The following is a 16,907-nucleotide window of genomic DNA, read 5'->3' on the forward strand; positions in this document are numbered from 1 at the left end:
CATTACATGCAATAAAGTATTCATCAGCAAGAATTATTAATTAAGCACTCTAGGTAATATATCTGAGATCTGAATCAAATTCTTTGTCATTAACAGATGTTCCTGGGCCTGTGAAGAACCTGAAAGTTGTGGACACAGCTGATGGGGAGGTCAGTCTTGCCTGGGATGAGCCTGAGAGTGATGGTGGGAGCAAAATCATTGGCTATGCGGTGGAGAGGCGTGATGTGAAGCGCAAGACATGGACCCTGGCCACTGACCGTGTTGATGGTACCGAGTACTGTGTGACGGGACTACAGAGGGACTCCATGTACTTCTTCCGTGTATGTGCTCGCAACAGGGTGGGCAGTGGACCCAATGTGGAGACAGACAAACCTGTCCAAGCCAAGAACAGGTTTGGTAAGTACTGCATTTTTCAGTACTTATCATTCAAAAATATATCAGCAAAGTATCTGATACATTCATAATAATTTGACTTATGCAATCCTAACATAAGTCAGGGAATGCTAAAGAAGTAAATAACGTATTCCTGCCTTCCCTTATAGATGTTCCTGAAGCACCGCAGAATGTTAAGGTTGAAAACGTGAATAAATTTGGGGCAACCATCTCCTGGGATCCCCCACTGTTTGATGGTGGATCTGAAATCACTGCTTACATCATTGAGCTGCGAGACCGGACGTCGGTGAAGTGGGCACCAGTTATGGTGACCAAACCTGAGGACCGCACGGCCGTAATCAATGAAGTTGCGGAGAACAAGGAATACATTTTCCGTGTTAGAGCTGAAAACAAGGCTGGAGTTGGAAAGCCAAGCGCAGCCACTAATCCAGTCAAGATCATGGACCCCATTGGTTAGTCATGTAAAAATTATATACTTATATGTAGATAGATGAATAAATGTTCAGAAATGTAAACTTTTATTTTTTCATCCAAATTTCAGAGAGGCCAAGTCCACCATTGAATTTTAAATACTCTGACCAGACAAGGGACTCTGTCCAGTTGACATGGGACACCCCCTTGAAAGATGGAGGCAGTATGATCACAGGCTACATTATTGAGAAATGTGAAGATGGCACAGATAAGTGGCTCAGATGTAATGCCCGGCTCTGCCAGGACCTTTGCTACAAGGTATTTATATAACATTTTAGCCCATAGCTATCTAGTTAGAACTCTGTTATCCCTTTTATTCACAATGTAAAAAAATGATATGTACTGTGCAAAAACTCCTTGCTTTGTTCAGGTGTATGGCCTGAAACATGGACAGAAGTACCACTATAGAGTGTTTGCTGAGAATGCAGCTGGAATTTCAGACCCAGCTGACACAATTGGGCCTCTCCTGGCAGATGATCCACATTGTACGTAAACTTTAAAAATAAATGCTGCTTCACATTTACTTAAATGTCCCTTTAATGATCATGATACTTATGTTAATTCTTCCTTTATAGTTGCCCCTACTATGGATCTCAGTGCATTCAAGGATGGCCTGGAGGTGATTGTCCCTCACCCCCTTACTATTCGCATTCCTATTACTGGGTACCCCACACCCACGGTCAAGTGGAGTATGGGAGGCACAGCATTGACTCCTGGAGACCGTGTGTCTATGACTACCAAGGCAACTTTCACAGAGCTAATTATCACTCCCAGTGTGCGCCCAGACAAGGGCAGGTACACAGTTCACCTGGAGAACGATGTGACCGCAGTCTCAGGAGAGATTGATGTGAATGTCATCGGTATGTAATATTATGTCTGTGCAATCCAGTTGAAATTATGATAATGATAATAACAGGTGGTATTTCCAAGTGCATATTTCTGTTTTTTTATGTATTGTTCCTTCTATGATTGTTCAGCTTCCCCAAGTGCACCCAGAGACTTCAAAGCTGCAGAGGTTACAAGAAGACATGTTCATCTCATGTGGGAGGCACCAGAACATGATGGTGGAAGCCCACTGACTGGCTACCAGATTGAAAAGCGGGATGTGTCTCGCAAGACCTGGGTCAAGGTTTGTAGGAATATTAAGCGATATAAGGAATATTAAGCAATATAAGTATTTTGACAAATATATATTTTAAATTAGGTTATAGTTTGCACTATGCAATAGGAATGTTCAATGTTGTATTCTCTCAAGAAACTTGCTGAATTAATGCTCAAATTAATGTCTTCTAGGTCATTTCTGGTGTACAAGACCTGGAGTATACTGTCACAGATGTAACTGAAGGCAAAGAGTACTTGTTCAGAGTTATTGCCTGCAACAAGTGTGGCCCCGGAGAGCCTGCCTACCTTGATGAACCAGTTAATGTATCTTCCCCAGCCAGTAAGTGTTTTAATCAGCAAATTCTATGACTAGGATTTTAAAAGTGTGTAATACATGGTGGAAAAAAACAATCCGGTTGTTTACACAAAGTGGATTTTATTCAAATTTCAGCTGTGCCGGACCCACCTGAGAATTTGAAATGGAGAGACAAGTCTGCCAATGGAATCTTCCTATCCTGGGAGCCTCCAAAGTATGATGGTGGTTCTGCAATTAAGGGCTACATTGTTGACAAGTGCCAGCGTGGCTCTGACAAATGGGAGCCTTGTGGAGAGACTGTGCCTGAGCTAAAGTAAGTTAAAATGTACTGTTAATGTCAGTGAATATTAGGTGGATTTCTTAAAGGCAAAGTTGCTGAGAAAAGACTGAAATTTCTTTCCTTTTATTTCCTTTAGATTCCAAGTGACTGGTCTCACAGAGGGCCAGTGGTATGCCTACCGTGTTAGAGCCTTGAACAAACTGGGGGCTAGCAGACCTTGCAGGGCTACAGATGAGATTCTGGCTGTGGATCCGAAAGGTACATGCTTCGTTTAGTTTACCTTTCATATTCCCTTTCTGTTCCTCTGGTGATGAAGTAGAAAGCCAACTGACTATCTGTACCACCCAACAGTTCCTCCAGAGATACTCTTAGATGTGAAACTGCTCACTGGTTTGACTGCGAAGGCTGGGACCAAGATTGAGCTGCCCGCTGATGTAATTGGAAAACCAGAGCCGAAAATCACCTGGACTAAGGCTGATCTTGTCCTTAAAAAAGATGACAGAGTCTCCATTGAAACCAAGCCGGGTCACTCTACAGTCACTATAGCCAAGACAAAGAGAGATGACACAGCTACCTATATCATCGAGGCTGTAAACAGCAGTGGCCGAGCTACTGCAACAGTGGATGTCAACATTCTTGGTATTCTAGTTTAATGTTTCCATCGAAAGATGATAAAGCTAAACATTATTTGTCTGCTGGTAATATACACAGTAATACATGACTTTTTCAATGATTTCAACAGATAAGCCTGGCCCTCCAGCTGCCTTTGACATTTCTGAGATCACCAACGAATCCTGCTTACTGGCATGGAACCCTCCCAGAGATGATGGTGGCTCAAAGGTCACTAATTACATTGTGGAGAGGAGGGCTACAGACAGTGAAGTCTGGCACAAACTCTCTTCTACTATAAAGCCGACCACCTTCAAGGCCTGCAACTTGGTTGCTCATAAAGAATATGTCTTCAGAGTGTTTGCTGAGAACCAGTATGGCATTGGTCCTTTTGCAGAACATGTTCCAATTGTGGCCCGTTACTCCTTTGGTAAGGACTTTACTGTATATTTCTGATATACAGTTGATAGTATAGTATAGATTTAAACCGGCTATTTGAGAAGTAATGTTTGTGATTAATTTCAGTGGTATTGCCTTTTTAAAATGTGTCTTTGTATTTTAGACCCACCTGGTGCTCCAACTAAACTGGAGCCCTCAGATATTGCGAAGGACTCCTTGACCTTGACATGGTATGAGCCTGATGAGGATGGCGGCAGTCCTATTACTGGGTACTGGGTGGAGAGGTTAGACCCAGACAGTGATAAATGGATCAGATGTAACAAGCTGCCCATCAAGGACACCACATTCAGGTAGACTCACTGTAGACTCGTGTTTATACCCGTTTTAGATTATTATGAGGTTTTATAATCAAGTTAGTATCCTGTCTGTCTATCTGTATATCTTGTCTGTCTGTCCACTTGCCTGCCTGCCTTTTCTGTTTTCTATGGTTCTATCTAATACTTACATTTCTATTTGTAGAGTGAAAGGACTGCCCACAAAGAAGAAGTATAAGTTCCGTGTCTTGGCTGAGAATCTCGCTGGACCTGGAAAACCAAGCAAGGAGAGCAACCTGATCTTGGTTAAGAATCCAATTGGTAAGAGCCTTAGTAATTCTACATGTGTGAATTCAAAACAGATCATTATTGCTTAGCTATGGAGTTTTTGGTTAATTGCTTTGATATGTTACAAAAAACAGCAAAATTAAAAATGAATGGAAATTGTGCTATCACAGATCCTCCTTGGCCTCCTGGGAAACCAACTGTCAAAGACGTTACTAAGACTTCTGCCTTCTTGCAATGGACTAAGCCTGAGCACGATGGCGGGGCCAAGATCGAGTCCTATGTAATTGAATTGCTGAAGAGTGGAACTGTAGACTGGGTCCGTGTGGCTGATGGTGTGCCCAGGCTTGAGCACTTCCTGACGGGACTGATGGAGAAGCAGGAGTATTCCTTCCGTGTCAGAGCAGTCAATAGTGCTGGAGAGAGTGAACCCAGTGAACCCAGTGATCCTGTTCTCTGCAAGGAGAGACTCTGTAAGTAATTTGGAAATTAGACATGACGTCATGTTTTTATTGTCAGTTCAGTTGAGTTATTATCATTTTCAATTTATTTTCCAGATCCCCCTTCACCTCCACGTTGGCTCACAGTGCTTAACGTCAGCAAAAACAGTGCTGACCTGAAATGGACAGCCCCTGAGAAAGATGGGGGATCCCCCATCACAAACTACATTGTGGAGAAGAGAGATGCAAGGCGCAAGGGCTGGCAGGCAGTGGACACCACTGTGAAGGAAACCAATTACACAGTCACTCCACTAAATGAGGGCTCTTTGTATTTGTTCCGAATTGCGGCTGAGAATGCTGTCGGACAAAGTGAATATTGTGAATTGGAGGACTCTGTACTGGCCAAAGACACTTTCAGTAAGACTATTTAATGTATCTATTTAGTCTCCATTTCCTCTATAAATAAATAATGTTTCATAATTGTGACACATTTAACATTTAGGTTTACCTTTGTCATAGAGCACACTATAGGTTGAAAATGCAAAGTAATAAAAATTGTAAGAAAATATTCACTGAATAAAACAGAATGTTGACAAGATTAAAAACCAGAATTTAAATTTGATAACCATTTACATTGGTAGAAAGAAGCCTATTTAATACCTTATGTTACTGCTAACTTACAAGAGCAGGACCTTAAAACCAGCTTTGTTCCATTACATTCATCAGTGCTATTACTGCTAGTCAGAGTTTCAGAACTCCAAAACAGATTTTATTTTATTTTATTTTTTTAATATGCAAAGTTGGTCCCTCTCATGTACTGCCAGTACAGCAAAGATATCGTTTCTGGAGTTTTCAGCAGATAATTTCTAAACCAGGGGCTGTATTCACAAAACATTTATCTTACCTCCAAGAGTCCTCCTGCATGGCACTTAAAGTTCCGTATTTCCTACAGTATATTCAAATAAATATTTTTATATAAAATGTAGGCAGTGTGTTGCTGATTTAACATGAAACCAAAAATAATATACTGACTAACCAAGTATATATATTTATTATATATATTTGGCTAATTGTCAGCCTCTTACATAATGAGTGGCTATGCATTTAAACAACTATTAGGCTAGAATAACCATGGCTAGCAGCTGCAGGTGTGATGCTACATTGTCCTGTAAATGAAAAAATCTAACTGGTTGCGAGAACAGCCTCTAATTCTTGCCCAAGTGGTTCATGCAAGGAAGGACTTTAGTAAAGGAAAATTTGAAGTCAGGGTCACTTCATATACCAAGAAAAAAGCACGGGAACATATATGCTTCCATGTAAATGTGACTGTCTCACTTCTGTCCACTCTACTATAATCATAATACCTTTAAAATTGAGTTGATACCTTTTTAAAAGCTTGATGTTATTAAATGTTTCTAAAACAATGCAGATTATGGGGCTGATTGCCAGTAGCACATATTTTTAGGACTATTTAGTATTTGGTACTTAGGAGTATTTATGATTACTCTTGATTACTAACTTTTCAGTTTTAGGAGCTGGTTTTAGCACTAAAATACTTTATGAATTACTCTTAGACCTAAAGTTAGGATTGATATTCCCATTATTTTTAGGAGTTTCTTCTAAATTGGAAAGTTAGAAGCCACTTTTAACATTGAGATGTTTTGTGAATACGACTGCAGGTCTGTAGATGTATAATCTAAAATAGACTGAAATATTTCATAGATATCAATTAAATGTAATATATATATATATATATATATATATATATTTATAAGCAATTTTCCCCATTTTTGTCTTGGGAGAGAAGATTTGATATTTATCTAAAGTCACAGGTCTGTTGTCTTCATGTTATTATGATCTAAATAAGGGCTCCAGAACCGTGTTCCTGGAGGGTTACAGATTTTACTGTTTTCCCCATTTAGTCAAGAACTATTTCAGGCCCAAGAAATTAGAGGAGAGTTAAGTATGTACTAAAATACTGTAATTGATCAGTTCAGTAGTGAGCAACAATGAAAATCAGCACAACTTCTGACCTTCCAGGACCAGGGTTAGGGATCATTGTTCTCGATCATATTTCTATAAATGAGCTTATTTACACGTTGTTTTGCCATTATGTTACATGGAAACTGTTTCAGTGGCAATCTTCACCTTGATTTGTATCTCTTCAGCAACCCCTGGACCACCATTTGCTCTGACTGTGGTAGAGGTGACAAAGACACATGTTGACCTGAAATGGGAAGCTCCTAAGAATGATGGTGGAAGACCTATTAAAAGGTACAATATCGATATAAAGGTGGAGCTGTTCGTTTGTGATATAACTTTTGCATTTACAAATTTTTGAAATGCCTTCTGTCTGGTAGATATGTAATTGAGAAGAAAGAAAAGCTGGGTACTCGCTGGGTGAAGTCAGCAAAGACATCAGGACCAGACTGCAAATATAGAGTTACCGATGTCATTGAAGGAACTGAGGTTCAGTTCCAAGTTCGTGCTGAGAATGAAGCTGGTGTTGGACATCCAAGTGAACCAACAGACATTCTGAAAATTGAAGATCCAACAGGTATGTTGTGTGTTTTATTGGTTTTACTCACCAATATTTTTTTTGGCAGGATAAGAAAATACATAGATTTTTCATGAAAAATAACTTATTTCCCAGGTCCACCATCTCCTCCTCTGGAGCTGCATGTGACTGATGCTAGCAGAGATCACATCTCCATTGCATGGAAACCACCAGAGAATAATGGCGGCAGTCCCATCATGGGCTACCACATTGAGCTTTGTGAAGCCGGCACTGAAAAGTGGATGAGAGTCAACTCACGCCCTGTAAAAGAGCTCAAATACAAGGCAGAGGAAAGCATCATTCCAGAGAAAGAGTACATCATGAGAGTTCGTGCAGTGAATGCTGTTGGTGTCAGCGAACCCTCTGAGATTTCTGAAAATGTCTTTGCAAAAGACTCGGATTGTAAGCAGCCTTCAATTTAAGCACATTTTTGTAATATTTCAAAGAAGAAAAATCCTCACTATTGTTTTTGTCTTTTCTGTTCTAGGCAACCCTACCCTTGAGCTACAGAGTCAAGATGTTATAGTGGTAGAGGGTGAGAAGTTGCATCTCCCTGTTGTGTATAGAGCTGTACCACAGCCAAAGGTATCTTGGCACAAAGATGGGAAGGAACTGAAGGCTGACAATAGGCTAACCTTCAGGTCTGAATATCTTGCAACTCACTTGGAGGTTGCAAACTCCTTGCATGCTGATGCCGGCACATATACCATAAACCTGGAGAACAAGCTTGGATCAACCACTGGAACAATTAATGTTAAAGTTGTTGGTAAGTTTCTGTATGTGATGCTTTCATATACTTTAATTTCATAGAACCATCATACCATGTAAAGTATTTTGAAACATTGAAATTTGATGATTAAAGGCTACATTATCCCTTAATAGTATTTCACTCAATAATGTGAATGATCCACCAATGTAGAATGAGTAGACACTTGTTAAGCAAGGGAGAAAGAGCAGGAGACAAAGCTGGGTTATTTGAATTGAGACTCACTTGTTTTTGTCTACACTCTGACATTTGCCACAAGAAGCCATTGATCATCATGATTGTCATCTATCATTTTATACAGTCCTAGGAATTGAGAACTAGAAAAACTTTGCTGCTTGTTATCTACCTAAAAAACAGCCATGTTATAAACATGAACTATTTACTTCAGTAGGTAAATTGATGTTCTCAGCACAATTTTTTTCCTTCAAGTATTTTTCCTTGATCATTTAATAGGTTTGCCTGGGCCATGCAAGGATATTTCAGCCAGTGAAATCACCAAGAATTCCTGCAAGATCTCATGGGAGCCTCCAGATAGTGATGGTGGGAGCCCCATTTTACACTATTGTCTGCAGCGTAGAGAGGCTGGCAGGAGAACCTATGTTGCTGTGATGTCAGGAGAGAATAAACTGAGCTGGCCTGTCAAAGACCTTATACCAAATGGAGAGTATTACTTCCGTGTCAAAGCTGTGAACAAGATAGGTGGTGGAGAGTTTATAGAGCTCCGCAACCCTGTGATTGCTGAGGATCAGAAGCGTGAGTATATATTGATAAAAAATTTAACATTAAGAGACACTGCTTAAACACTATAATCTGAAGGCCTGACTCAAAATGACCAAATTGTGTATTTTCCTAACTTTCAGAGCGCCCAGATCCACCCATTGATGTTGAAATACACAATCCTAGCTCAAACTCCATGACATTGACGTGGAAGCCTCCGTTGTATGATGGTGGATCCAAAATCATGGGCTACATTCTGGAGAAGATGAAGAAGGGTGATGACAAGTTTGAGAGATGCAATGATTTTCTAGTGCCTGTTTTGTCTTACACTGTCAAAGGCCTGATAACAGGCAAGGAATATCAGTTCCGTGTGCGTGCTGAAAACGCTGCTGGAGTTAGCGATCCCTCCAGAAGCACACCCCTGATCAAGGCTATTGATGCTGTTGGTATGTACGGACATATTCTGTTAAGACCCTTATAAATATATTTTGTGAAAAGGAATTTATACTCATTTAAGATTCGTGACCTGATATATTTTGTTAATTCATTAATTCAGAACAACCCAAGGTTTTCCTTAGCGGAAACCTGCAATCCGGCTTGATCGTCAAGAAAGGTGGGGATATTAGACTGGATGCCTGCATCTCTGGATCTCCATATCCGACTGTCTCATGGCTGAAGAATAATTGGACCATTACGCCAGAGCCAATGAAGAAGAGACCAGAGAAACCCATTGTGAAGAAGAAGAAGGATGGTCCTGAGGTGCCAGAGGTGCCTTCCTATCCTTCCCTACAAGAGCGTCTTGCCATTGATCTTAGGAAGAAGGGAGAATCAAGGTTAATCGTACAGAACTCCATTAGAGATGACCATGGTGTGTTTACCATTAAAGTGGAGAATGATCATGGAGTTGCAAGTGCATCCTGTGAAGTCATTGTGCTTGGTAAGATGTAATCATATTGTATTACATTTCACTTGTTTCTTTCTTTGTTCATTAAGTTGGGTGGTGAAAAATACTTATAATTAAATAAAATGCACCATCTGAACTAGGGCACAAAAATGCATCAACTGAACTGGTACACAAAAATAAAATTTGTGGAAATAACTAATGATGGGCATTATACTGGTAGTGATGTCTTTCATGTTACAAATATATTGCTTGGTGTTCACATATATTGCTTGGTCATTTTATATGATGTATGAGCTAGTGCAATTGTGTACTCTATTCATAACTAGAAGCTGCTTCAGTTTTTTTAACCATATTGTTACTGTCTGATTCCTAGATGTGCCTGGACCTCCGGTTAATTTAGTCTTTGAAGACATCAGAAGTAACTCTGTCCTTTGTAAGTGGAGTCCACCTCTGGATGATGGTGGCAGTGAAATCCTGAACTACATCGTGGAGCAAAAAGACAACTCCAAGGCTGAAATTGGATGGATAAACGTGACTTCTACTCTGAGGGGATGCAAATACCCTGTGACAAAGCTAATTGAAGGGAAAGAATACCTCTTCCGTGTTGCAGCTGAAAACAAATTTGGCAGAGGGACCCCGTGTGTATCGGCTCCAGTTCTAGCAAAGAATCCCTTTGGTAAGATATTGATAGAGAAATGAATACGTCTGTTTATTATACGTCCGTTATTAAGTCTGTGTGAAATGTAATATTTTCTTAGCAAAATTTATCCAATATGACGTTTTGTTTTGTAACTCTATTTAAGATCCTCCGGAGGCACCTGACAAGCCAGAAATTGAGGACATTACTGCTAATAGTATGCTTGTTACCTGGAATGAACCAAAAGACAATGGCAGTCCCATTTTAGGCTACTGGATCGAGCGACGTGAAATCAACAGTACACACTGGGCCAGAGTAAACCGTAGTATACATAAGTCACGAGAAATTAGAGTTGAAGGCCTTATTGAAAGTTTGACTTATATATTCAGGGTCTGTGCTGAAAACTTAGCTGGACCTGGAAAGTTCAGCGTACCATCTGATCCGAAGACTGCACAACATCCGATCTGTAAGTCAAGCCCAGGAGATTTTAATTTATACATTAATTGAAATATTGCTTTGTATATATTATGGAATTATGTTTAAATTGTATTTTTTCTTTATTTTCAAAGCACCACCTGGTCCACCAACTCCGAGGATTGTTGATACTACTCAGTTCTCCATTGACGTGGCTTGGGATCCACCTAAAGACAATGGTGGTGGAGATATTCTGGGGTACCATGTTGATAAAGTTCTGGCGGGAACAAAAGATTGGTCCCGCGCCACAGACAGGCTATGGAAGGACCAAAAGTTTACCATGTGTGGAGTAAGAGAGGGTGCAAAATACATTGTTCGTGTGATAGCTGTCAATGCAGCAGGGGAAGGACCACCTGGGTTGACTGAACCTGTAATAGTCAGAGAACCTCAAGGTAACCCATCTAAAACCCTAGTCATAACATAACTTAAACTTAAAGCATTCTATTGAACAGTGCACAGACTATATTTAATTTTCCTTGCCAATTTTCTTCTACAGAGCCTGCATTTGTGGAGCTTGACATTTCTGTTAGGAATGGTGTTACTATCATGGCTGGAGAAACACTAAAGTTGCCTGCACTTGTGAAGGGTAGACCTCCACCATATGTTGTGTGGACAAAGGATGATGGAAAACTTGACAAAGACAGAGTTGTTATTGAATCTGTTGACAAGAACAGTATACTTACTATTGAGAAAATCACAAGAAAGGATCCTGGCAAGTACCAAATCACTGCAAAGAACAGCAGCGGTGCCAAATCTGCTTGGACCAGAGTTGAAGTAATGGGTAAGCAAAATTATTTTTTAATTTTATGATAAGATATTTTTCTGAGATAATTGTTTTGATTTTATTTAACCTATTTCTTTTTCTTATATTCAAAAGATGTTCCTGGGCCCGTGCTTGAGCTGAAGCCTGTCATTGTCAACAGAAAGATGATTTTTTTGAACTGGTCTGATCCTGAAGATGATGGTGGAAGTGCTATCACTGGTTTCATAATTGAAAGAAAGGATGCAAAGATGCACACGTGGAGACAGCCAATAGACACCCCTGCCTCCAAATGCGAAATTGTAGGTATTGTTGGAGGACAGGAATATACATTCCGTGTGATTGCGAAGAACAAGTATGGATTGGGAACCCCAGTTGTGATTGGCCCTATTCTTGCAGTGGATCCAAAAGGTATAATTATATTTCCACCGTGTTTACACTTCAGGTGGGTGAATAATAGTAGTTGTGATTGATTCAAACATTTTTTTCTTTTTAAATTCAAGGTCCACCAACTTCCCCAGAGAGATTCGACTACAATGAGAGGACTAAGTCATCTGTAACTCTGTGCTGGAGACCTCCTCGTAATGATGGAGGAAGCCCCATTTTGGGTTACTTTGTTGAGAAGAAGAGGAAAGATGCACCAGCATTTGAGCCTGCCAATAAGGAGATTTGCAAGGACCTCACGTTGACAGTGGATAAACTTTCAGAACTTCATATGTATGAATTCCGCGTGAAGGCAGTGAATGAGATTGGGGAGAGTGAGCCTTCACTTCCACTAAATGTTATCATTCAAGATGATGAAGGTTTGTTCTTTTTTGTTGGTGTAAATTATGGAATGAAATAATGCACAAAAAGATTTAAATTTAAGAACACATTGAATTTAACATATTTCAAAGCGAGATGGCTATCCAGATCAGATGGCTAGCACATTAAGTTAGCTAAGCAAACAGAATTTAGTGATCGGTAACCAAGTCAATACTGCTCAGTGTCACTGGAACAACGGGTGAGCTAGCATTTGACCTGGCATTACTGCAGTTCTTTTTGAAAATAATGTAACATTTTCATTGGTTGAATACACAATTTCCCAATCGTAAACTGACAAACACTATTACTGTCCCTCCATAACACAAGGGCAGGCAGATTGACTAGGCCAGTGAGAGCAAGAGCCAGTCATTCTCCTGCAAGGATCTGACTTGAATTAGGTCCACAAAATGTGATGTGAGAGTGAGCACACCATAAACATGAATATGAATACATTCCAATGTGTTGAATTCACAGTTAAAAAATTCAAATATATTTATTTTAAAAAGTTAAACATTTCCATTTGTTAAATTCAATGTGTTCTTAAATTCCCTTTTAACCTTATTTTCTTCCATATTAAATGCATTGTGTGCTGGGATTAAAATAGTTATTGAAATATAAAAAAATTAAAATATAGATATTTTAGATATTTTAAGTTCTTATAATTACAATGCTTCATTTATTCCTTTATCTATAGTTGCCCCGACCTTGACAATGTTGAGGCACTTCAGGGGAGATACACTAAACATCAAGAAAGGAGAACCCATTGAAATCCCTGCTGAGGTTACAGGGTTACCATTTCCAAAAGTGGAATGGTTTAAGGATGAAGTTGTTATTGATAAACCAGCCAAGCCACTTTCGATCCAGACCGAGATGATGAACAGAACAACAGCTAAAACCAGCCTTAATGTCCCTGAAGGTGTCAGAAAAGACAGAGGGCTATACACAGTTATGGCCTCAAACCGTCTTGGATCGGTTAATCACTCAGTCACAGTGGAGGTGTTCGGTAAGCATCTTGAATTTTAGTAAATATTTAATGAGACTCTGAAGCTGTTAAAACAATGCTTACTTTTTCTCCTCCTCCCACAGACCGCCCAACGCCACCAAAAAATATTGTGCTTTCTAACATCAAAGCTGAATCTTGTTACCTGACTTGGGACGCTCCTGTGGATAATGGAGGCAGTGAGATCACAAATTATATTATTGACAAGCGAGATGCCAAGAAGGAGGGCTCTGATTGGGAGGAGCTTAATAACAGCATAATTGATAGGCGATATGGGGTTTGTATCAGCTCGATTCAGTTACAGGAAAATGCATTTTGTAATGGTAGTTATTATATAGATGTTGCATAATATGCCATTATATGACTGCTACAACATTTTTTTAAATATCTCCTTAAGGTTTGGACACTGGAAAATGGTGGTACATACCAATTCAGAATAAGAGCTGAGAACAGATATGGCATCAGTGACAGCTGTGAATCAGAAGTTGTCAATATCAAGGATCCTTTCAGTCTCGCTGGTCCACCAGGGAAGCCAGTGGTTGCCAAGCACACTAAGGACTCCATGCTTGTGACATGGGAGCCTCCTCTTGACGATGGAGGATCCACAATTACAGGCTACTGGCTTGAGAAGAAAGAGAAAGGGTCTGCTTACTGGGCTCGTGTGAACAGGACTCCCGTCTCAAAACGCGGTTTGAAAGGCTGGGAATTCAGTGTGCCTCGTCTAATTGAAGGTGTTGAATACCAATTCCGTGTAATGGCCTGCAATGCAGCTGGTGTTGGACCCCCGAGTGAACCATCAGATCCTGTATTAGCTGTGGAACCTCTCTGTAAGTGAAAATTTCTAACCCCCCCCCTTACACACACGTACAACTCTGTAGTAATTTGCCAGTTCCACAGGAAATGGACTTGATTGACGGGCCTGTTCCTCAATAAAAATCTCAGGGCCAGATTTATTAAAAAGAATTGCGACTGCTTTTCTGACTCAAAAGCTGACGCTACAAGGTTGCAACATATGAAATTTACTAAACTGTCACAGTGGGTCAAAATGGCTATTAGGATGTTATTTCCTTTTGATGCATAGTTAAATGTGTTCATGCATATGTATACCTGGAATGAATGCGCTAAAAACAATAGATATTATTTAAATTAGGTCAATTAAGTATTCTGTATAATTTATTAAAGCATGCATTAATTGAGACTCCCCTCTTTGTGAGAAATTTTTGAACTCCAGAAAACAGGCATTAATTGATAGCTGATATACCATATAGCTCACGCAAGATGCTGGAGAAGGGTGTCGGGCTGGATACACATCCTTAAATCACTTTGAAAAAATTGGAAATTATCTTTGAAAGGATGCAAGACTTCTACAGAAGTCATCAGCTATAAAAATGCAGTTCGGAATTTAAAGAATTTAAACAGTTGTCCTGTGTATGCGCTCAGTAGGTAAATAATGAATTGTGAATACATGGGACCTTCAGGCTCTGTGGCTGTCCGCCATCACATGTCTATTACAATACTTCAACCCCCACAATTTGTGCATATTTCATGGATTTTTGCACCAGTTGTTCTGTTGGTGTTAATATTGTTTCCACAGTTGGACCACCTCCTGTGTCTTTTGCTCTCATAGGGTTTTTCTGTTGTACACCACCTAAAATCATTTATTTTGTATGTGATGCCACTCCAAATTTTTGTCCTCCTCGTCCTCTGCAGCATTGTAGTCCTATGCTGTAATATGGCGTGAAGCTGCAACTATCTTGTTGACATTACCTATATTTCCTGATCTGTAAATTTAAGTTTCTTTTTCCAGTGCTACTTGTGCCTGATTGCTCTGACCTTATTACATACTGAATTGTAATTTGAATGTGTAAGCGTGCCGTTCCTAACCCCTTTTAAGGGGGAGCCCAGCTCACAGCTGCACAGATATCCTGGACTGAGATGCCTCCCGAACAGGGCTTGTGACGTGGCCATTCCTCTTGTGGAATAGGCCTGCATCCCATTAGGCACCTGTAACTGCTTGTGGATTGTAGCCTTGCCTTTATCCAGCATCTCCTCCTCTCTGGCACTTTAAATGGTGTCAGTCACCTTTAGGGCCAGGTCCAGAGTGCAAGCCTTTGCAATTATGGGTGGAAAATCTTCCCCTGCACCTGGGTCAGTAAATCTCTCACTGGGGGCAGGGGCCACAGTTCTGTGAGCAGCTGGGCTATTTCTGTAATCCAGTGTTTGCCCAGCCGGTATGGAGCCATCAGAATCACAGACAGACCATCCTCTCACTTTGGCCAGAGTTGGAGATATGAGGCTTAGAGCAGGGAATGTGTACAGCAGCAGGTTTTGCCATGGATACACCGATGCGTCTATCCCCAGAGGCATGTCCTGGTTGCTCAGAGAGAACAACAGGGGACACTAAGTGTTTTTGCGCTGCCCTCCCGTATTTCTCCCATATCCGATGTATCACACAGGGATTAAGTTTGCAATCCCTGTAGAGAGGCTTCCTACCAGCTATTACTGAGCTCACCAGTGCTGTCTTCTTAATGATGTTCGAAATGGTTGATTTTGGTAGGCCTAAGGGTTTGGCTTATGTCTTTTTTCCATATTTCTCAGGCTCATTATGGCTTTGTTGACTTTCACTGGCACAACTGTGTTTCTTATGCTGACAAACAACAATAATAGACTCCTAAGCCAATGAAAAGCCTAGAATCAAGACTAGATACTGAAAGCACTCTTGTACTTGCACTGAAGAAGTGCTTGAACGCTCCTGACCTATCCGGAACACCTATGAAACCCTTTGTCCCAAACATTATGCTGTTAAGTGCTGTTATATCCACATGGTGAAACCAAAATGTATTAAAATACCACATGTGCATTATTTGTTTGCAAATCTAAGATTGTGGAGTAGAGCTAAATCAAGAAAAAAAATATTTCTTTGTCCCAAACATTATCAAGCCCACCCTCAACTATGTGTGTGTGCATGCCTTAATTTATTTGCTACTTTTTCTTGTTTCTCAGATCCTCCTGGCATGCCATCAACCCCAGAAATTGATGATGTAACTAAGGACAGTGTGACTCTTTCTTGGAATCCTCCAGAGAACGACGGTGGCAGACCTATTAAAGGCTATATCATTGAAAAACAGGATGAGGGCACATCTGAATGGTCAAGAGTGAATGAACCAGACCAGCTGCATCCAACCACCAAATTCACTGTTCCGAATCTCAGAGAACTGAAAAAGTACAGGTTCAGAGTTATTGCAGTTAATGATATTGGTGAATCTGAGCCAAGTCCCAAAACATATGATGTCCTTGTCAAGGAAATTCAAGGTAATGACTCTCTAAGTTAAATATTAGTTGAGAAAAAAAAAATCTGTTGCTATGGTTTGATCATGATGTTTTCCACTTCACAGAGGAGCCAAAGATCACTGTGGATGTTAACGTACAAGACCTGCTGTTTTGCAAAGCTGGTTCCACAATCAGAATCCCTGCTACCGTCAAAGGACGCCCCATTCCAAAAGTTACATGGGAGTTTGAAGGAGGAGCAAAGACCGAAATGAAAGATCGTATTCATGTCCTCCCAGTTGACTCGGAAGTAAGCCTTCTTTTTATATTCCTGTATTGCTCATTTAAAATAGTTTCAAAATGAGAAATTTTTCCCAATACCAACTGATACATTTGCCATTTACATGATTTTT

General features: G+C 40.2%; 1 protein-coding gene across 1 annotated transcript in view; it reads left to right on the top strand.

The window, feature by feature from the left end:
• Positions 1 to 16,907, top strand: part of LOC118222800 (titin-like) — a 210,973-nt gene that overhangs the window by 123,610 nt on the left and 70,456 nt on the right. The window contains 33 exon segments of the mRNA XM_035408657.1: positions 97 to 396; positions 543 to 845; positions 935 to 1,122; positions 1,235 to 1,349; positions 1,440 to 1,724; positions 1,842 to 1,993; positions 2,158 to 2,305; positions 2,417 to 2,594; positions 2,698 to 2,819; positions 2,913 to 3,200; positions 3,304 to 3,600; positions 3,733 to 3,919; positions 4,089 to 4,204; positions 4,342 to 4,641; positions 4,726 to 5,025; positions 6,777 to 6,882; positions 6,969 to 7,165; positions 7,262 to 7,567; positions 7,653 to 7,931; positions 8,385 to 8,684; positions 8,792 to 9,094; positions 9,205 to 9,585; positions 9,926 to 10,228; positions 10,356 to 10,655; positions 10,759 to 11,055; positions 11,160 to 11,444; positions 11,541 to 11,834; positions 11,927 to 12,226; positions 12,922 to 13,230; positions 13,314 to 13,504; positions 13,625 to 14,054; positions 16,231 to 16,539; positions 16,623 to 16,804. Coding sequence (XP_035264548.1) covers positions 97 to 396; positions 543 to 845; positions 935 to 1,122; positions 1,235 to 1,349; positions 1,440 to 1,724; positions 1,842 to 1,993; positions 2,158 to 2,305; positions 2,417 to 2,594; positions 2,698 to 2,819; positions 2,913 to 3,200; positions 3,304 to 3,600; positions 3,733 to 3,919; positions 4,089 to 4,204; positions 4,342 to 4,641; positions 4,726 to 5,025; positions 6,777 to 6,882; positions 6,969 to 7,165; positions 7,262 to 7,567; positions 7,653 to 7,931; positions 8,385 to 8,684; positions 8,792 to 9,094; positions 9,205 to 9,585; positions 9,926 to 10,228; positions 10,356 to 10,655; positions 10,759 to 11,055; positions 11,160 to 11,444; positions 11,541 to 11,834; positions 11,927 to 12,226; positions 12,922 to 13,230; positions 13,314 to 13,504; positions 13,625 to 14,054; positions 16,231 to 16,539; positions 16,623 to 16,804 — 8,351 coding nt within the window.

The sequence above is a fragment of the Anguilla anguilla genome, chromosome 3 (genome assembly GCF_013347855.1).
Source record: "Anguilla anguilla isolate fAngAng1 chromosome 3, fAngAng1.pri, whole genome shotgun sequence".
NCBI lineage: Eukaryota > Metazoa > Chordata > Actinopteri > Anguilliformes > Anguillidae > Anguilla > Anguilla anguilla.